Source organism: Bos grunniens, chromosome 10 (assembly GCF_055505025.1).
Source record: "Bos grunniens cultivar Pamir isolate PY7600 chromosome 10, Bosgru_T2T1.0, whole genome shotgun sequence".
Lineage (NCBI taxonomy): Eukaryota > Metazoa > Chordata > Mammalia > Artiodactyla > Bovidae > Bos > Bos grunniens.
The window spans coordinates 29,575,395-29,597,992 of record NC_141174.1 but is presented as its reverse complement, the minus strand read 5'-3'; the positions used below and the strand labels follow the sequence as shown (position 1 = coordinate 29,597,992).

The following is a 22,598-nucleotide window of genomic DNA, read 5'->3' as shown; positions in this document are numbered from 1 at the left end:
ATGTGTTGTGTATGTTTTCTGCTTAACTAGAGGGTTAGAAAAAAGAATTTGAAACTTAGATAAGCCAATCTTCTTGTTGCTCACTATTTTTGGTAAAAGTATAATGATAATTTTTAAATTTGTTATAGGCCTTGGGATTTTAAAAATAATTGTATCTCTGTTTCTTAGAGCATCAAAAAATTAAGTATTTTGTATGTGCATTGAGTTTTATATTAAAAGTTGTGTTTTCTGCAGTAAAAAATAATAAACATATCTTTGCCAGATATGATTCTTTTAGAAAAAATATAAAATTAATTATATAAAAACATTTATAAGTGATTACCTCATATGACATTTTTCTCCCATAACTTTTAAAATGATTAGGGGTTTTTTTAAGTTGTGGTTTTAAAAAACAACATAAAATTTCCCATCTTAACTATTTCTAAATGTACAACTCAGTAGTGTTATGTATATTCACATTGTCGTATAACCAATCTCCGGAATTTTTCACCTTGTAAAATTGAAACTCTTAACTATTAAACAACTATCCCCAATTTCCCCCTCTTCCTACCTTCTGGCAACCATCATTCTGCTCTGTTTTTTTGAGTTTGACTACTAAATCCCTCTTATAAATAGAATCATACAATTTTTGTCATTTTGTGACTGGTTTATTTCACTGGGGCTTCCCTGGTGGCTCAGATGGTAAAGAATTCACCTGCAATGCGGGAGACCTGGGTTGGGAAGATCCCCTGGAGAAGGAAATGGCTACCTACTCCAGTATTCTGGCCTGGAGAATTTCATGGACAGAGGAGCCTGGCAGGCTACAGTCCATGGGGTCACAAAGAGTCGGACACAACTGAGAAATTTTCAGTTCACTTATTTCACTTAATATAATGTCCTTAAGATCACCCATGTTGTAGCATGTGTGAAAACTTTCTTCCTTTTTAAGGCTGAATAATGTATAACACATTTTGTTTATCCTTTCATCTTTCAGTGGACACTTAGATAATATTGACAAAAATAATCAATAAACAATCTATAATAGAAATAGAAAAGGGTTTTCTTTGAACCAAACTGAGGACTGTAGCCCAGAAGACAGCCTCCTAGATTACTCTGAGAAATTGCTCTGGGGAAGCATGGTTTCAGCACAGTTTATGTCTTGTCAGAACAATAGGGATACATTGATACAAGGTTTCAAAAAAAAAAAAAAAAAAAAACCACAACAGATCAGCATGTACACAGCGAGTCAGTATGGCCTTGGCACCTGGGAAGGGAGTCTTATCATCCAAGAAGTACCAGCTTTGGCATCCCAAAGGGAGGCATTTAATCTTTTTTTCCCCCAAATATATTTTTTAATTGAAGAAATCACTTGTAGAACAAAAATAGACATAACTTTTAAATCAGTGGATGAAAGAAAACACCATTTACCATAGAAAGCAAATGGTAAAGAGCAAGGAAAGATGAAAAAACAAGCACAAGGCAAAATGAAGAACTGAAATCATACTTCTGGTCAGTGTGCCCCCCCCCCCTTTGTTTTTTTAAATAACTGAAGCATATGTACAGTGTATATTTGGTAAACCACAGTCTGTTCTAGTTAGCATAAAATTTAAGTTAACTCATGTACAGCCAGAATGATTTCTTCATAGGTCAATACGTGAAAATTTCTATTATCAGTTGCTACCACTTGTTGACCATTGTGAATAGTGACTCTATGAACATGGGTGTGGAAATATCTCTTGGAGATCTTGTGTTCAGTTATTTTGTATATATACCCAGAAGTAGATTGCTGGATTATGTGATAGCTCTTCTTTTAAATTGTTTAAGGCGCTGCCTATACTGTTTTCCACAGTGGCCGCACCATTTACGTTTCCACTTACAGTGCACAGGGGTTCCTGTTTTCTCCACATCCTTCCCAACACTTGTTATTCTTTTGTTTTTATGACAGTAGCCATCATAATGGATATGTTGAAGTGGTTGTGTTTTTAAGGGTTTGTTTGTGGATAATTAACCAACTTAAAACAACAGAGAACAGTTGCCACTAGAAGCTTTATCAGAAGTGAGGTTAAGCATCTGTGAAAAGAGAATTAAGTTTTTCTAGTGACTTTGAAAGATTTGATGTACCAGTACTTTCTCAGAGAAGTATTTAGTGTTTAAAATGGTCTCTACCTGTTACATTGTTGCTAAAGCCCCATTTCATTAGTAACTTTGTTTTAAAGTACTTAAACCAATAATTGAAGTGACTTACTTTTATTAGAAAACTATTCTCTAGATGTTATGTTTTCTTTGCTCTGGTGATCTCACCTGTTATGAGTGTCTTCATTTAAAATTTTCACTTGGTTATAATATTAAACATAAAGATTATTCCCAAGTATGATTTTCAAAATTTATTGTTTCGTAAATGGGACAGAATTTAGTAATGGAATATAACTCACTGTAGTTCTTGTAGTTCTACTGTAGTTCTACCTATTGGTTTTGAAGTTACAGTATTTAAAATGACTACTAGTTAATATTGAGTTTCCCCTTATTAGTGACATTTCCATGTGCTTCTCCACTTTTTCTAATAGTTTGTGAGAATTTATTTTTCCAAATGAATCATACTGTGGTAAACATAAAGTTTAAAGGCAGAACGTTTAAATCTTTGAGTTGAGTGTATTTCTGTTCTTACATATAGATCTTATAGATCTTTTCTTGAGAATTCAGATGCTAAGCAAATTTCTTTAAAGTGATTCCTTCCTCTTTTTTTCAGTTGTGAAATGGAAACGTTTCAATGAACAAGGTCACAAATAGACCTAACTTGAAACTTGTAATGTAAAAGAGATTACTGGTATCCAGTGACCTCTTAATAAGTATTTGAATGAATAAATAAACAATGAGAATAACTGAGTGAACAAAGAAAGCAGAGAGTGAGTTTAAGAGGATTTTTTGGAAGTCATCATTGCTCTTCCATGTTGCTCTTTTCATAGGAATTTTTCTTATGCTGGGGCATCTGCATCTCTTGTGCTACTTTAGAACATTCTTGAATCTTGAGTTTTAATTTTTTTGTCACTTAAATATTTATGCTGTTTATTAATACCAGAGGAGAAGGGGACGATAGAGGATGAGATGGTTGGATGGCATCACCAACTCGATAGACGTGAGTTTGAGCAGGCTCCAGGAGTTTAGTGATGAACGGGAAGCCTGGCGTGCTGCATGCAGTCCATGGGGTCACAGAGAGTCTGATGTGACTGAGTGACTGAACTGAATTGATTAATACCAGATCAGAAAACACACTGTGTTAATGAATATAGCTATGTAACATGCCTGGAGAATCCCAGGGACGGGGGAGCCTGGTGGGCTGCCGTCTCAGGGGTCGCACAGAGTCGGACATTACTAAAGCGACTTAGCAGCAGCAGCAGCAACATGTACAAGCCTTGAAAATAACTCAATACCCTATCTTAAGATATCTTAAAAACTAATTCTATATATGCAGTGTGTGTGTATCTTAGTTGCTCAGTCACGACTGACTCTTTGCAACCTGATGGACTGTAGCCCACCAGGCTCCTCTGTCCCTGGGATTCACCAGGCAGGAATACTAGAGTAGATTGCCTTTTCCTTCTCCAGCGCATCTTCCCCACCCAGGCGTCAAACCCAGGTCTCCTGCATTGCTGGTGGAGTCCTTACTGACAGAGCCATCAGGTACTTTCCTATATGCAGAACACCAAATTAAAAGTTTATATTACTAAGACGCATATGTGTATGGTTGTGGAAAATCAGCTAGGTAAATGTGGAAGATATCTACTTTTGTTTCATCTTTAGCAAACATTTCTTACAATCTACTCTAAACATCTAGTAAGTTTAGATCAGTTTATATTCTCTAGCAGTATTTGAGAGTGCCCTTTTCTTATACTTGATCATCATTAAAGTTTGTTTTTAAGATGAAACACTGGCTGTTTGTTAGTATATTAGGATTCTTTTTATTGCAAGTGATGAAACACAGCTCAAACTAGTTTCGGAGGCTCGATGGGGAGCCTGTTACTAGCTCACACAATTTGGCTTTGGTTTAAGGGACAGCTAGACCCAGTATCTTAAGTGATGTCCTTAAAATGTCATCTCAGGCTTTCTCTTGAATTTTACTTGGTTTATATTTTGCTTGATTTGCATGTTGCCTCATTCTGCCACCGACATTCTATTAATATGGTATGAAATATGGCCACTAAGCATTCCCATGCTTGCCTCCATACAGTTTGTGAGGATAAAAAGGAAAAAGAAGAAAAACTCCCTCTGTCTTCTAGTATCTACATGTCTACATATCAGTCTCCTGGATGAATTCCAGTTTGCCCTGCTTGGACCATTATTTTTAACTATGTCAGTGGAGTTCTCTGATTACATGAGTCAAATATCGTTTTGTATATTATTTGATTGCCTTGATGTAGATTATTAATTATCTCTTTATAAAGGACTCTTGATCAGTGCTGGTATCCTAATGAATGAGCTATAGGTTTTTGTTGCAAAGTGCCTGAATTCATATGCTACAGAGTCTTTTTTCAAGCCTCCTCAGTCTACAACTGTTCTTGCTGTGTGCCTTTGGGGAAGCTTAAAATCTCTTCTCTGGACTAGGGTTTTCATTTCATTTCTTTAAGAGAAATGTCATAATGACTGACTACTGGCTAAGAGCTTTGGCTCTAGAGGCTGGCTGCTTGCTTTGCTCCTTCAGTTGTGTGATCTCGCACAAGTTGCTTTACCTCTCTAGGGCTCACTTTGTTCATATGTAAATTAGGATAAGAATAATTGCCTGATTGGATTGTTGTGAGGACAAACAAGATATTAACCCATGTGGAGCACTCAAAACAGTTCTGGCATAAAGTAAGGGCTTAATAAACTGGGAACCATAATTGTATTCATACAGTTATATTTATTAAGTTGTTTTCAGAAGAGTTCCACTTCCCTGAAATCTCATGGTATTATTTAGAATCCGTCAAGCCTTCTTTAGGACAATCTGACAAAGGCTGATGTCCTTTTGAGCGAAACCATCAGTGAACTTATAATAGTGGTAAGAATAGTTAGTGCTGCTTTTCCTCTACATTGGTATTTTTCTATCAATGTTTGGCCTTTGAAAATTACATGGACATACTTTTTTGTACAGACATTCTAAATAATCATTTTCTACAGTGGTAATAGTAAAGGAAGAAAAATACTCTGAAGTTTATTTATTTGGTTGTTAGAGGATGGAAAATTAAGAAAGCCTACTTTTCCATGCATTTTGGGGGTCAAAATTTCATTAAATGTCTATTTAGTCTGTTTACAGAGAAGAGTTGGAAATTGCCTACCTTTGCAGTAACATAGCTAAAATGTTTAAATGTTATGTTTCAAATCAGTAGAGCCTTCATTAGGAGTGGAGGAAGGGATATTTTCTTGGATAATGAATTGATTTATTTCAATGGTTCAAAAATTTTTTTCAGCCCTAGACCACTACTCTTAATACCTAAGCACCATGGCCTACAGATTATTGCACATTCATTTATTCAGCAGATATTTGTGCATCTTATTTGTTAAGCAGAGAAGTGAACTGTTGATGGCTCAGGCCATAGTTAAATATTCAGTTTTTGGTGTTAATTGATTCATTTATTATGTGTTCCATCTTTTATTTTTTAGTACAGTGTGATTTTAGGTTTGAGATTCTTGCAAAATAATTGACTTTAGGATTTAAGTATTATTAATTTAATATCAACCATCATAGGAATATCCTCTATAATTGTGTTTACAAATTTGCCAATCTACTCTGAGAATTTTCTTTGTTGTTCAGTTGTTCAGTCATGTCCGACTTTTTGCAACCCTATAGACTACAGCATGCCAGGCTTCCCTGTCCTTCACTATCTCCGTAAGTTTGCTCAAACTCATGTCCATTAAGTCAGTGATGCCATCCAACCATCTCATCTTCTGTTGCCCCCTTCTCCTCTTGCCCCCAATCTTTCCCAACATCAGGGTCTTTTCCAGTGAGTCAGCCCTTTGCATCAGGTGGCCAAAGTATTGAAGCTTCAGCTTCAGCATCAGTCCTTCCAATGATTATTCAGGATTGATTTCCTTTAGATTGGCTTGATCTCCTTGTAGTCCAAGGGACTCTCAAGGGTCTTCTCTAACACCACAGTTCAAAAGTATCAGTTCTTCAGAGCTCAGCTTTCTTTATGGTTCAACTCTCACATCCATACATGACTACTGGAAAAAGCCATAGCTTTGACTAGACGGACCTTTGTTGACAAAATAGTTTCTTTGCCTTTGAATACGCTGTCTAGATTTGTCATAGCTTTTCTTCCAAGGAGCAATTGTCTTTTAATTTCGTGGCTGCAGTCATTGTCCGCAGTGATTTTGGAGCCGAAGAATTTTCTTAGAGACACAAAAAGCACATTTTTGCAGCTTTAAATGTTAGAAAGTTCTTTATCCCAATATTTCTCAATACCAACTAATGTTTAGATCTCTTTTGGAGCAAAGTAATACTTGTAAACCTTTGAGAAGTGCCTGCTGCTGCTGCTGCTGCTGCTAAGTCGCTTCAGTCGTGTCCGACTCTGTGCGACCCCATAGACCCCACCAGGCTCCCCCGTCCCTGGGATTCTCCAGGCAAGAACACTGGAGTGGGTTGCCATTTCCTGCTCCAATGCATGTGACCTCAACATGATTATACCAGATTTAAAAATGTAACCCTGTTCCTTTTAGTGATTGTTTGGTACCAATTTGATCAGAAACATAGCAACCTCAAACATAGAAGGTTTGTAGCAAGAATAGAGACCTTATAGAGATCTTCTAGATGATCCAGAACATGCTTTTTCCCCTTTTTTCTTACATTGCCACCAAAATAAGAATAAAAACCTGAAATTCTCAGAGTTTACCTTCAGCACTACTTTCACTCTATTGAGCAAAGCCTGCCATGTTAACTCCCACTTGTTACTCTCTGAAACTGCATACCTTGCATAATTGCATAAATCTGCCTTCTGTATGACATCCTTTTCAAATATCTGAAGGTACTTGCGTCTCTTTCTTCTATTCCTAAGTAAAAACATCCTTAAATTTCTTTATATTTTAATTTAAAAATTCTATGTTAAGTTCTGATTTGTGGAATGGCATAGGCCATATTAAATACAGGGGCATTATTTCTAGGTGGAATCTGAAAGCTGCTGCTTAGTAATAGTGTTATTTATCCTCTTTTTATAGACAAACAGGATCAGAGAGTTAGTTGAAAATTTATTTTGTAACATTGGACAGGATGGATTAGTGTAGGTGGAGAATCAAGCCAAGGCTTCAGAAGAGCTTCTCTTTTGTCATTATTTTCAGAAACTTCATCATGGTCAGGGTTTAGAACTAATAGGAAAAATCTTCAGGATATGATTTCTGTGTATATACCTTTGTTCTGATACATGTGTTTTCCTCCTCCTATATGAGAAATGTATCTTGTTATATTTTAAGCAAATAATTAAAGAAACATTTTTCTGGGACTTTCCTGGTGGTCCAGTGATTAAGACTTCACCTACCAATGCAGGCATTGTAGGTTCGATCCCTGGTTAGAGAGTAAAGATCCCACATGCCTGAGGGCTAAAAAGCTAAAATATAAAATGGAAGCAATATTGTAACAAATTCAACAAAGTCTTTAAAAATGCTCCACATCAAAAAAAAATTTTTTTTTAATTCTATATCCTTACCGATTTTTCTTTCTACTTGTCCTATAAACTAACAAAGAATCAAAAATTAAAATTTAAAATACCATTTAAAAATTATAATTATGAAATGCTTAGGGATAAATTTGGCAAAAAGAGATGCAAGACCTATAAAATATTTATATAAAATATTGCTGAGTTAGATTAAAGAAAACCCAAATAAATAAAGATAATAAAAAGGACACGTTTTTCTGAATATACGCATGTGTAAAGTTTAATGTCACTGACCTTGATTACCAGTCTCAGTTCTGTTACTATCAGAAAGCATATGATAAGGGAAATGGAAAGGAATTTACAAGGTGAGAAGGGAGGTAATGCAAAGGGAGAAGAGTGGTAGAGTAGGTGATAGAATTTTGGGAAAGCTGTTAAATCACAGCTGTTACGGAGAGTGAATCTTGATGCTTTGATGTTTGTGACATTGATTAAAGAGTTTTCAGAACTGACTTATAAAAAATTATTTCAGAGAACTGAAAAAACATTGCACCATTGTCACATTTTTCATGTAATCATCTTTACTCCATGGTAAATAATCCATCTGCCAGTGCAGGAGATGCAGGAGACAGGGGTTCCATACCTGGGTCAGAAAGATCTCCTGGAGGAGGAAATGGCAATCCACTCCAGTATTCTTGCCTGAAAAATCCCACGGATAGAGGAGCCTGGCAGGCTACCGTCCATGGGGTCGCAAAGAGTTGGACACTACTTGAGCACACATGCAAAGCCTAATTACGCTCTGATCTTTTTGAAGAAAAGTTACTGGTTTTACTGTGCACACACTTTATTACTGACTTATCATTGAGTTATCACCTCTAGCTTCTTATTCCCAGCAGTTGTATCTTGTTCTCCCAGCAATTTTACTGCTCACTCAGTTCAGTGTTCTGCCTGACAAACATAGTTGTGGTGTGTGTATGTACGTGCATGCTCAGTCACTCAGTGATGTCCGACTCTTCGCTACCCCATGGACTGTAGCCTGCCAGGCTTCTCTGTTCATGAGATTTTCTAGGCAAGAATAGTGGAGTAGGTTGCCATTGCGTACTCCAGGGGAATCTTCCTGACCCAGGTATCAAACCAGGTCTCTTGTGTCTCCTGCATTGGCAGGCGGATTCTTTACCACTGAGCCACCTAGATAGCTAGGGATATATATATATATGTAGTTATAACTAAAAATACGTTTTTCTCATTTTTCAAATTTGCTGGCTAGCCTGTTAAATTTCTGCTATGCTGCTGCTGCTAAGTCACTTCAGTCGTGTCCGACTCTGTGCTACCCTATAGACGGCAGCCCACCAGGCTCCGCCGTCCCTGGGATTCTCCAGGCAAGAACACTGGAGTGGGTAGCCATTTATTCCTCCAGGAATAATAAGAATACTTTTAATAATAAATACAAAATACTTGTCTAAGGGTAACCCTCCCTTGGGGGGTGGGAAACGAGGTTAGAAATCAACTTAATGAAAATTTTCATGAATTATAATAATTACAAGACTCTCTTGGAAAAGATTATATAGAAAACAAAGTGAATCAGCGATCATGTTTCCAGATGGCCTAGGATGACATAAAATAAATGTGATAAAGGTGTTGATTTAAGTGGTTAACAACATTAACTATATGTCATGCATTTTCCTGACATAGATTGCAGTGATAAGGGAAGTAATCTTAAACTTCAAGTTTCTTTTTAGCAAGTTGGTATTCTAGTTTCTCAGCTCTCTGCCTGTGCTCTAAATCTCTCCTCTGTTGAGATCACTTACTCTTCCTTGGTGATGATATTGGTGCTATTCACTGTTAATACTGCTTAGTGAATTTTTTTTTTTTTTTTTTTTAGCTTTTTCCCCCATTCTAAGTTATGTGTAGTATGCTTACTTATATTTGAAAGTGCATATCTGGATAATCACAGTAAATCCCAATAGTATGCCTTGTTCATAGTGCTGACATTGTTATGCTGTTTAATTATGATTGTAAATCTATAGGATCATAGGAGTGCTGGTAAAGCACAAATTCAGTGCTGAAGTCAAATCAAATAGCAGATTTGGGCAAAGTACTAAAGCCACTTGTGCACATTGCCTACTAAGAACACAAATGAATGAGGCAGTTTCCTGCCTCCAAGAAGCTTTAAGGGACTATGCTGCTGCTGCTAAGTCACTTCAGTCGTGTCCAACTCTGTGCGACCCCATAGACGGAAGCCCACCAGGCTCTGCTGTCCCTGGGATTCTCCAGGCAAAAACACTGGAATGGGTTGCCATTTCCTTCTCCAATGCATGAAAGTGAAAAGTGAAAAGGAAGTCACTCAGTCGTGTCCGACTCTTAGCGACCCCATGGACTACAGCCTACCAGGCTCCTCCATCCATGGGATTTTCCAGGCAAGAGTACTGGAGTGGGGTGCCATTGCCTTCTCCGTTAAGGGACTATAGAGGGACATAATTATAGCAAAATAACCAGAATGGTCAGATCTAGGGGAGAGGAGCAGTTTTGAAAGACAGAATGCAGAGACAAAATGATGATGGAATTGAATTTTGAGTTTCTCACATAAATTTACCAAGTTACATATTGAGAAGGATACCTCAGCAGAGAGAGTAGAGTAGTGAGCCAGAAATGAATAAGGTATTATGCTTCTGAGTAACTACACTGTGGCTGAAGAAATGTGGGAAATGATGAGGATGAAGAGATGGGCAGGAAAACTAGTTAAAGGAAGGTTTCACCTGAATAATTAGACTTTGTGAAGTGTACATTTGATGGGATTTTAAGGACATAATATCAGAGCTCTTACTTTGAAAGTATCATTGAGGTAGTAATTTGAGGGCAACATTAAATGAATGTGACAGTGAAGATTAGTTCAGTCAATGATTCCTAAATTTCACTGTGTATAATGCACATTCTGGGAGTTTAAAAAAACCCAGATTTGGGGGCTCTACTTCAGATCTACTGAATCAGATTTACAAAGATAGAGCCCAGAAGTTTGAAATGTTGACTTTCCCAGGTAATTACAATGCTCCTTGACTGGCATTTGCGAATATTGCATTAAGTAACTACTTTAGTAGACTAAGGGGGAGGCTGGTTATGTTCCATGAGTTCTGTTCTGCTTATCACTATATTCCGAGTTCCTACACAGTGCATAGTACTTGATATATATTCAATAAATATTTGTTGAATTAATAGTTCTTGAATGAAGTTTATTCTGAGGTTCAGGAAGGTCACTTCCCATCTAGTGTTTTGGTTCTCTAAAATATTATGACAATTAAATACATATAATGAAAGCATTGTATGTATGTGAAAGCAGTACACAGTGCCTAGCACATAGTAAGTGCTCAGTAAGTGTTTGGTGGTGGGGGGGATTCTCTACATCTTTTCTCTCATGGTACTTTATGTAAATAAGGTATCTTGGAAATTGGCTTATGCCTGGCCAGATCTCCTGAAGTATGTATGCAGATTGGTTTTACTTTGGGGAGCTGAATGTTATGCAAATAAAACACCAACAAGATATTCAAATTAAGTACAGAGATACTCCTTTGTACAAATTAAAAATAAAGTCTAGTGAGAGTATATGAGGTAGATTGGATAACTGATTCTCTCCCCTTAGTGGTTGGCAGTACCAATTAAAAGTTGTTTTGCTTTAAGAGGTAGTTAGTGGGGCAGAAAGAGGCCTTGCCTTTCGATTAGAAGTTTGGATTTACAAGCAGACTCCAGAAAAGAGTTCCTCTGAATAGTTGAGGATCAGGTTCTAAATTCCAAAGCCAATCCCTGTACCTCCCCTTTATGTCTTTGGAGATGTGAAGGAAACCAATTTTGAACTTTATAATAATGGTCTGGACTTATAAGTACTTATCTTGGTAATTAAAATAAGTTTCTGAGAGGCAGCATAGTCTAGTGTTATTTAATACCATGGTTTCTAGAGTCAGACTGCTTATTTGAATACAGGCTTACCATTTATTAACTACGTAAACTTGGGTAAACTGTTCACGTTCCATTATCTGTAATACAGTGATGATATAATAATTTAAGTTCAGTTCAGTTGCTCAGTCGTGTCCAACTCTTTGCGACCTCATGAATTGCAGCACGCCAGGCCTCCCTGTCCATCACCAACTCCCAGAGTTCACTCAAACTCACGTCCATTGAGTCGGTGATGCCATCCAGCCATCTCATCCTCTGTCGTCCCCTTCTCCTCCTGCCCCCAATTCCTCCCAGCATCAGTCTTTTTCCAATGAGTCAACTCTTCGCATGAGGTGGCCAAAGTATTGGAGTTTCAGCTTTAGCATCATTCCTTCCAAACAACATCCAGGACTGATCTCCTTTAGAATGGACTGGTTGGATCTCCTTGCAGTCCAAGGGACTCTCAAGAGTCTTCTCCAACACCACAGTTCAAAAGCATCAATTCTTTGGTGCTCAGCTTTCTTCACAGTCCAACGCTCACATCCATACATGACCACTGAAAAAACCATAGCCTTGACTAGATGGACCTTTGTTGGCAAAGTAATGTCTCTGCTTTTGAATATGCTATCTAGGTTGGTCATAACTTTCCTTCCAAGGAGTAAGCGTCTTTTAATTTCATGGCTGCAATCACCATCTGCAGTGATTTTGGAGCCCCCCAAAATAAAGTCTGACACTGTTTCCTCATCTATTTCCCATGAAGTGATGGGACCAGATGCCATGATCTTCGTTTTCTGAATGTTGAGCTTTAAGCCAACTTTTTCACTCTCTTTCACTTTCATCAAGAGGCTTTTTAGTTCCTCTTCACTTTCTGCCATAAGGGTGGTGTCATCTGCATATCTGAGGTTATTGATATTTCTTCCAGCAATCTTGATTCCAGCTTGTGCTTCTTCCAGCCCAGTGTTTCTCATGATGTACTCTGCATAGAAGTTAAATAAGCAGGGTGACAATATACAGCCTTGGCGTACTCCTTTTCCTATTTGGAACCAGTCTGTTCCATGTCCTGTTCTAACTGTTGCTTCCTGACCTGCATATAGGTTTAAATAAGTTAAATAAGTTAATAGTTGAAAAACGTTTAGAATACCAATGTGTACGTAGTATGTACCATGTATAGATGTTTAGACTCAAAGCTGCAGGCCAAAATGCCAACTAAAGAATGAAAATTTCCTTGGTATTTCCTCTGACCTGAGGAGACATCAAGAAGTACTGGGCAGTGAAAACAGTGAGATACACAATTTTTACCTAACAGCTTGGCAAAAATTAGAATGATAAAAAAGATCCATAATATTGATATATTATGCGCAGAAATAATATGCCCAGAAAACATGGGCAAATAAATGCACACATTCGTGGTTTGGCAGAGACAAAAAAATGGAAACAGACTGTTTTGGAAAGGATAATTTAAATGCCACATCCTTTAGATCATGGAATTTCACTTCAGAATGTCTATCTTATATAAATACTTACACAAGAAGTGCAAAACAACAACTTGTACCTTCAAGGTCAGAAAGAATATTTAAAGCAGCAAATAATAGAGTTGATTTTTAAGAAATTTATACATTAACTTTATTAGAAATGTCTGATCATCTGTTAACATTTTGAATGATTATGATCTAACTTCAGTTCTTAAAGTCATTTACAATTAGGAATGCCAACAGGCCTTTCTTGTGCAATTAGTAGACAATACAGATGAATGAACATATGCAATTATTTTTTATTCTTACTAATCCGAAGAATAATTGTCATTCTCTGTAAAATGGCTACTGCTTATTCATGAACTCTGTACACAAGAAACTGAATAAGACTGTAGCTATAAATGTATTTCCTATACAAAATCATATGAAGGTATAACTGTAAGCTTTTTGTCCAGTACTGTATGTTAAATAATAATGAAATAATAAGTATGTGAAAACTAGAGTATCACAAAGATTGAGCTGTATTGCTGGTTTACTCAAACATTGATTCTAAAATGGTCATGGAAATGGGTAAGCAAACTATTCAAAAGACCGAATTTTTACTGTACTCTTGACTGATTTCTAGCATGACTATCAGATTATGAATGGCACCTTATGCAGACATATTAATGGCAGAACTTTACTTGATCTGTACTTAATAAAAACAACATAGATGGAATTTATAATTTAGAGAAAAACGGTGCCCTTATTTGCATGCTAAAAATCTGCCTGTTCTGGTCTACAAAAGTTGTATTGTGCCATCTAAGAATAAGTAAGTAAATAGTACAGGATTCTCCTTTGTGGAACCTAGACTCCATGTTCTACCAGAAGTACTATAATTCTATGAGGTATGACCTGATAAAAAGAGCCTTCCTGTGAGTAGACAAGAAACTGGGCAGTTCAGATGCTGAAACTTTATTAAGAGTTTTGGAAGTTTTAGTTTTAACCTGAGAAATGTTTTAAGAGCTCCTATAGTCACATGTGAAAAACACCAGATAAATTTCTTCATTAAATCTTTATTACAGGTCTCCTGATTGCTTTATGTCTAGATTGATTATGAATAGAAGATATACTGATTTTCATCACCTTCTTCATCTAACTTAGGTTTGTCAACTCTTGAGGTATCATATTACTTTTTTGATAAGGCTTATTTTTTTTTTTCTAAAAACTTGGCTAATGCTCAAATTCCTGTTCTCACAGTCTTCACTAGCTTATACGTTGTCCTTTAAATGTTTTTTCCAAACTGTCATTTGTAATGGATTTGTCTTATAAACTTAGTTGCCATATCTTGGACAATCATTATCTTCAAAGTTCTGAACAATACAAATATTTCTAAAAGTATGGAGATAATGCATCATGATGGTTAGCTTGATCAGATGCCCTTTAAAAGCATATAATATGTAATATAAGGATTTGTTTTTCACCAAGTATTTCAGCTGGGCAGTAATTTGTTGGTAGCTTAGATTTGGTTGAGTAATTAAATGAAAGAGGGCTTAGTAAATCTGATGGAAGTTTCTGGTAAAAATCTGATTTCCTGGACTAAATATGGCATTTGAACCAATATCCATGTTTATCATAAGATCATTGATTATCACTCTTTTGTTGTTGTTGTTGATTTTACTTGAACCAGATAGGAATCTGTTTCCCACTGCCATTTCTGCCTCTTACCTGCCAATCCATAAGTGTAAAGAAGTGAGAGAAGCAGTATCTGAGATGTTAAACTTTTATTATTGTACATTTAAAACATCTACTTAAAGTCAATGAGAACAGTGAATGCAAATAAAAAAATGAAGTTTTAGACTGAGGACATTGTCAGATTTTCATGTTAGCCTTAGCATGTAATATATTTTTGTGTTTTTTTAAAAAAATTCTACAGCATTGAGATAATCCTGATTCACAAATACCAAGTTATAAGTAGTAATATTTTTTAATAGCTCACCTTAAATCTCTAGATACTCAAGTTAAATTGATCTAGATGCTTGAATTGAACTTTTTCTATCAAAGTTCACTTACTGATAATAGCAAATATTCACATGCCTTATGAACGTGTAAAAGTCAGATGAGCACACAAACTTGAGCAAGTGCTAAAACTATCACCACTGTTGTCACAAGGCAGATGCTAGAATTTCGCTTTTTATTATACAGCTTAACAGGAGCATACTCTGAGGAGGACCTTGCTTGTTTTTGGGCATGTTACTTCTGTGATTGAATCTTTGTAGCTTTGCAGATTGCTGGAGGGCGAAGAGATTTACCTGGAAGCAATTATGTACTTAGTTCGTAGAATATAAGGAAGATTAACTGAAATAATGCTGGGAAGATCCTTAACATACTGCTCAGTGCTTAGTAAATGGTAATGGTTATTTTCAACATTTAATAAATAATTGACTTAATTGGATTAGGTTGAGGGTCATAGGAGAGCAGCTATTTGAGGTAGAAGCCACATTTTGCATTAAGAAGATAAAGTCTTGTGGAAGAGCAGAGAAGTAAATAAGAAAACACCTACATTCAAATCCTGTCTGCTACAGCATGGCTATTTTTAACCTAATGAATCCCAGATTCCTAATATATAAAATAGGGATAATATTTAATCTATTTACAGATTGTTTTGAGAGAAGTAGTACAGGATAATATTTGACATGTAGTAGGTATTAATAAACAATAGCTACTAAAGAAGCAGCTAAGGCCAGAACCAGGTTAGCCTTGTCTACCTTCAGCTGGGTCAGGAGGAATAGATAATGCTACAGTGATGCAAAGAAAGATGGTTCTGCTTGGATGACTTACGAAAATCTTTCTAACTGGTTTTATTCTTGGAAGAGTTGCCTAAAGATACATAATTATATTGACACCCTCAGTAATTTTCTTGGGTTTCCCAGGTGGCTCAGTGGTACAGAATCCACCTGCCAATGCAGGAGACTCAAGTTTGATTCCTGGGTCGGGAAGATCCCATGGAGAAGGAAATGGCAACTCACTCCAATATTCTTGCCTGGAAAAATACCATGGTCAGAGGAGCCTGGTGGGCTACAGTCCATGGGGTCACAAAGAGTCGGACACGACTGAGCACACATGCATGCATCTTCACCAGTAATCTTTCTTGGCCTGTTCTCTTAAATTTTTAGTATTGTGCCACATCTTTTTTTTTTTCCATACCCCTGCATTTATTTGGTACCTTTTGTGTCAGTAAAGATAAGGGACTGCTAAGGGAGTAAGCAACCTGAAAACAGTAGCTGATTATAGATGCTAATGTAAATTCCTAGAGCTTATAGTCTGTATTGCTCGTGTGGTAGGGGAGAGAGTAAGAAAGCTCTAAGACTACTTGTGAATGGCTATGAAAGTACAGCTTTAGATATACAGGCTACTTGTAAGGTTTTGACCAAATCAAAAACATCCAGTCCAATTTGATGTGCCAGGGAGGAAACACTTGGTTTGGAGAGATGAAGAGCTTTATCTTGGACTTCTTGTGAGAGTTCCTTTTGTCTATAGTAATCCAAAAAATTGTATAGCTGTCTTGAAAAATACATTTATGTAGTAGAATAAATCTTTATACAGTTACGTGGCATCTTCTAATCTTTTCGTGGTAAGAAAAATGTAAAATGAATTTTATTCAAGCAAAGGCAAACTGACGTTTTGTCTTTTTTTCCTCTCCTGCTCCTTTTTGGTTAAATAGGATAAGTTCTGAACGTCGAAAAGAGAAGTCTAGAGATGCAGCCAGATCTCGTCGAAGTAAAGAGTCTGAAGTTTTTTATGAGCTTGCTCATCAGTTGCCACTCCCCCATAATGTAAGCTCGCATCTTGATAAGGCTTCTGTTATGAGGCTCACCATCAGCTATTTGCGTGTGAGGAAACTTCTGGATGCTGGTGAGTTGTTTTACAAGGACACGATAGGTCTAAAAATTAGAAATCAAAAGTAAATTGGAAATTACTTTTAGAAGGTGGTCATACTCTCACTTCTTTAACATGATATCCTTTTTGTTACCTGCTTTTAAAGCTTCAGTCAGGAATGTTAAGATATTGGCCTCCCTCCCCCTCTTTTACTCTTGCCATACTTACCTACCTACCTATATTTATCTTACTTTTAATGACATGACCCTTCTCTTTTCAGTGGTTTGCCTTGCTTCATTACTTTAAATAATCATTAAAAGCAGCTGGCAAATCTAAATTTAGTCTCTGTTCCTATCATTTAAGTATAAAATTTTAACCATTTTTTCTTCTTGTGCCTTTTTTAGGTGATTTGGATATTGAAGATGAAATGAAGGCACAGATGAATTGCTTTTATTTGAAAGCCTTGGATGGTTTTGTTATGGTTCTCACAGATGATGGTGACATGATTTACATTTCTGATAATGTGAACAAATACATGGGATTAACTCAGGTAAAATGCCCACATATTAAGAGCTGTTCTGTATGTGTTTATGATTGTGTTACAGGTCTAATTTTTTAAATGTGTTTATTTTTACAGTTTGAACTAACTGGACACAGTGTGTTTGATTTTACTCATCCATGTGACCATGAGGAAATGAGAGAAATGCTTACACACAGAAATGGTGAGAAGAAGTTTTTTGTTTGATTTATTGTGACAGGTGATTCTACTTAATTGGATACTATCACTAATCTTAAAATTTTGCTATTGTACTAACCTAAGGCAAAACTTCATTTCATGTTTAATAAAATGTTACTCTGTTCTTTGTTATATCTGTTATTCTATTTTTTAGGAATTTCATAAAAATACCTACGTTTTGAAAAAAGCCCATCTAATTCTGTAAATAATTATAGAGATATAAGACTTGATAAAATAAAATGGAAAAATAAATAAAAATCAGGACCAAGTAAGTTAATTTAATATTAACATTAAGGCAAGGAAGTCAGCCATACAAATAATAGAATTTTACATAGTTTAATATTAAAGTTAAGGTGCCAGTTTGGGTTCAAGCTTCCGAATGCCCAAGAAAAAGTTAACCAAATTTTAAAACATAACTGCTTATTTGACCCCTTAGATTGTTCATAATAATTGAAGACTATATAGTTCAGTTACAAAGTATTATATTACGGATGCCCTTGCATTTTTTGTTGTTGTTGTTGAGTTGCTAAGTCGTGTCCAACTGTTTGTGACCCCATGGATTGCAGCACTCCAGATTGTCTTTCACTATCTCCCTGAGTTTGCTCCAACTCGTGTCCATTGAGTCAGTGATGCCATCCAACCATCTCTTTCTCTGTTGTCCCCTTCTCCTCCTGCCTTCTATCCTTTCCAACATCACAGTCTTTTCCAATGAGTATGCTCCTCGCATCGGGTGGCTAAAGTATTGGAGCTTCAGCATTAGTTCTTCCAGTGAATATTCAGGGTCGATTTCCTTTAGGATTGACTGGCTTGACCTCCTTGCTGTCCAAGAGACTCTCAAGAATCTTCTCCAGCACCACAGTTCAAAAGCATCAATTCTTCGACACTCAGCCTTCTTTATGGTCCAACTCTCACATCTTTACATGACTACTGGAGAAACCATAGCTTTGACTATATGGACTTTGGTCGACAAAGTGATGTCTTTGCTTTTTAATATGCTGTCTAGGTTTGTCATAGCTTTCCTTCCAAGAAACAGGCATCTTCTAATTTCATGGCTACAGTTATTGTCCACAGTGATTTTGCAGTCCAAGAAGAGAAAATCAGTCACTGTTTCCACCTTTTCCCCTTCTATTTGCCATGAAGTGATGGGCCTGGATGCCATGATCTTAATTTTTAGAATGTTGAGTTTTTAAGCCAGCCTTTTTGTTTTCCTCTTCACCCTCATCAAGAGTCTCTTTAGTTCTTCTTTACTTTCTGCCATTAGAGTGGTATCATCTACATATCTGAGGTTGTTGGTATTTCTCCCAGCAATCTTGATTCCAGTTTATGATTCATCAAGCCTGGCATTTCACATAATGTACTCTGCATATAAGTTAAATAAATAGGGTGACAATATACAGCCTTGAGGTATTCCTTTCCCAATTTTGAACCAGTCAGTTCTTCCATGTAAGGTTCTAACTTGCTTCTTGATCTGCATACAGGTTTCTCAGGAGACAGGTAAGATGATCTGGTATTCCCATCTCTGTAAAAAAGACCTACTAGGACCTTTAACTTTTAGGAATGAATTGTTAAAAATAATCAAATGTTCCAAGATTTGGGAAAAAAGTACTTTGTGCATTACAAATCTTAGCAAATAAAGTCTTTTCATAACTGTGCCTTAAGCAGAGTATATGGATCATAATTTGATCTTTCTTTCACGACTCAAAGTTACCACACTGAAAATTTGTCACTGTGCTCTACAGTTGTTCTTTGTAGGTCTCCCATTTAAGTATATGTTTGTTTGTTTCTACATTAAACCTCATTGATTATTGTCAGTCATTTTTTGTGGTTTTCGTTTTAAAGCTCATCTCATTTCTACTAAAAGTTAACTTTTATTTAGAGATTATCTGTGCCAGGACACTGTTTTCTGCATTTTTTTGTGCTTTTACTCCTTTAAAAACCCTATGAAGTTACAATTTCTATTCTACAGAGGAAACTGAGTTACAGAGTTACTGAGTAACTTGCCAAAGATTATTTGGTTACTACAGTGAGCGTTAAACTAAGGTAGAGTGGTTCAAGTCCATACTCCTTAGTACTTTAGAGCTCTTTCCATGTTCACCAACTCTCTACATTCCTACTGCCATTTCTTACCTTGGAGCCCTCTTCTTTTAATTTCATGTTGTGTGTTTACTGTGAACTTGGAAAAGCAAATGCATACTTTTTAGAATTTTGTGTAAAGGAGGAGTAAATATACTCTGAGCAAGGACTTAAGTGGATTGTTGATGAGTTTAATATATAACTTCTAGTGTTTATACTTTGACGTTTGTATTGGCAGTTTATTGCTTCCCTTGGTCTAGACTATAAATGCATAAATATTTGGAAGTCTTATTTTGGTTTGGTGATGATGCTAATGCATTATTCTAAATCAGATCTAGTATACTTATTAGAGCTTAGATGTATGTTTTTAACCAAATGCTTCTGTTAAAGCACATGTACTACTCTTATTGTAATAGATTTGTGATTTAATTATGAACTTAAAAAAATAATTCCTAATGGTGGTTAGTGAATTTCTGATATTTTGTTGGGAAACAAAAATGCAGACTTTCACCTTTAGCAAAGTAGGGCTGCTACAGTACAGGACATTTTAATGATACACTAAGAGCCTATGGTATGCTTATACAGCATAGTCCTATTTCATTTAAATTCTAAATAGAATTTAGAGTTCATTAAATTATTGTAAAGTATTTATTTTTATAGAGCTGAAAACTTAGTTGTTTAAAAATTTTTTTATTAAGAAAATGCTAGTAGTTTTCACTTACCTTAGTGTTAAATTTATCTTCATGTCCCAGTTGAAATGCTTTAGGTTTCCATTGGGCAGTCTAATTCAAGTTTAGATTATGAAGGACTGAAAATACCTCAGAGACTTTACATGTGGATCTCTGCTGCTACCACAAGGACCCTTTCCCTGCCCCTCTCCCCCCGCCCCAACCCGTCCCATACACACACTCCTATACCATCACCAAGGCCATTATCGTTCTTGTCGCATCTTTTTAACATTTACTTTCAATTGCTTCTAGGGAGGGCAAATTCAGTCCTATTTAAGTAAACCTGAATCACTTGTATCAGCACCAAGACTGTCCCAACTTGCCTATGTTCCATAATTCTGAGTATGAACTAGAACTCTTCTTTCTCCAGAGTCCAGTATTTCTAGCTATGCAAGCCTAAATTTAAATGTTTTCTTTTTGACTTGACTCTTTCAATATATTAGCCTTAAAATCTCCAGATCTTTTTTTTTAAGTTCTCTTTTCCCTTATTTCCATTAATCTTCCAAGTTTTTATAGATTCTACCTCTTCATTTGTCTTTTGTCAGCCTTTTTTTCACTTCTACTGCCTGCTGCTCAGCCCCTCGTTACCATCATTATATTCTAACACACATATATTGCTGCTATATTAATGTTCCTTAGGTTGCTATTTTGCTTCCCAACTCAAAATTTTGGGGAAGCTGCATTTGTATATTTAAGACTGATCTAATTGTGGCACCCGTGGCCCTCTCTAGTTATAGCCTTAACCATCCCTTCTAACTTTGATTACTCTTCTGTATATACTTTATATTAGAGTCAAACTGAATTATGCACACTGTTCCCCAAATGTGTGATGTTTTTTCTCACCTCTATATTTTTCGCTCTTCCTTCTGCCCAAATGTTGTTACTCATCTCTACTTACTGAAATTCTAATGTCTCTTTTTCTGAGAAGGACTTTTTGATTTCCCCTTAACTTAAAGTTATCTCTTGATCTCTCTTTGTACTTTTATAAAGTGTTCTTGTAAGTCTTGAGCATTTACTTTACATTGTGTTATTGTCACTGACGTCACTACATCTACTCAATTTTTAACTTCTTCAGGACAGGCATTGTGTCTTGTTCATCTTTATATTGCCTGAAATATCCAGTCCAGATCCTGAATAATAAATATTTGAATGAAGTACTTGGCTTGAATCAGACTGATCAATGAAGAGAAGAAATCAAGTTGCTCTTTGTTAGTTGAGTGTAATCTCATTTTATTAGTTATTGAGGCTTAGAATGGGAGTAAATACACTTCAGGTTGTTTAATTCTAACTTTGCTTTGAAAAGTCATTTAATATGTTTTTTTTCCCCCTAGTAACAAAGTAGAGATAATTTCCTCCTTGCTTTACAGGAAGATTTTAGAAAAATCAGATATATAAAAATGTTATTTGGTATTAAAAAGAAATTTTATATTTTAAAAGTTCTATAAATATACAGAATGTTATAAATTGAGCTAACACATCTAGTAAAAGTTTGGAGGAGTTTGCTTAAGTTCTTTTTTTGGGGACGGGGGTGTGCTTTATGCACTGATAACACAGTTAGGGAGCAAATTCATACCGTGTTTATATTTCTTTGTAATCTGGCCAACTCTACTGGCTTGAATGTGCAATGATTAAGTGTTATTCTCATCTCACCATCTCAGGGAATCACTGCTATTGTGAACCCGTTACTTACTACAAGTGCATTAAATCCCTTGGATGTATTGGAGTGAGCAAAGCAGGTGTGAAGCATTGTTCTCATATTGAGACTTTCCATTGAATAGCACCTAAGTACTGGGCACTGTGCTACTTCTGCTGTAACAAATTTGTGTAATTAATTATGTTTTTAAATTTTATTTCATGTTTTCATAAGGCCTTGTGAAAAAGGGTAAAGAGCAAAATACACAGCGGAGCTTTTTTCTCAGAATGAAGTGTACCCTAACTAGCCGGGGGAGAACTATGAACATAAAATCTGCAACATGGAAAGTAAGTATAAAAATGATCTGTGAATGCAGCTGATTTCTAGATAAATTAACGCATCTTGCTGCTGCTGCTAAGTCGCTTCAGTCGTGTCCGACTCTGTGACCCCATAGACGGCAGCCCACCAGGCTCCTCTGTCCCTGGAATTCTCCAGGCAAGAACACTGGAGTGGGTTGCCATTTCCTTCTCCAGTGCATGAAAGTGAAAAGTGAAAGTGAAGTCGCTTAGTTGTGTCCGACTC

The 22,598-nt window shown here is 36.3% G+C and overlaps 1 protein-coding gene and 1 long non-coding RNA gene across 3 annotated transcripts in view; one reads left to right on the top strand and one right to left on the bottom strand.

Annotated features, from left to right (window-relative positions):
• HIF1A (hypoxia inducible factor 1 subunit alpha) overlaps positions 1 to 22,598 on the top strand; it is a 44,708-nt gene that overhangs the window by 4,307 nt on the left and 17,803 nt on the right. The window contains exons 1-5 of one of the 2 annotated variants that reach the window (XM_086320365.1): positions 15,250 to 15,377; positions 16,692 to 16,882; positions 17,251 to 17,396; positions 17,484 to 17,568; positions 22,251 to 22,363. In XM_086320365.1, the coding sequence (XP_086176491.1) occupies positions 15,334 to 15,377; positions 16,692 to 16,882; positions 17,251 to 17,396; positions 17,484 to 17,568; positions 22,251 to 22,363 (579 nt within the window). In that variant the 5' untranslated portion in view covers positions 15,250 to 15,333. Of the gene's footprint in view, positions 1 to 15,249; positions 15,378 to 16,691; positions 16,883 to 17,250; positions 17,397 to 17,483; positions 17,569 to 22,250; positions 22,364 to 22,598 lie in introns of those variants that run through there. The other variant, XM_086320366.1, reaches the window with a different exon arrangement.
• The window catches only part of LOC147364220 (uncharacterized), a 28,523-nt gene continuing 20,661 nt past the window's right edge, over positions 14,737 to 22,598 (bottom strand). The window contains exon 2 of the long non-coding RNA XR_015134219.1: positions 14,737 to 16,911. This is a non-coding gene — a long non-coding RNA (uncharacterized LOC147364220). The remainder of the gene's footprint in view (positions 16,912 to 22,598) is intronic.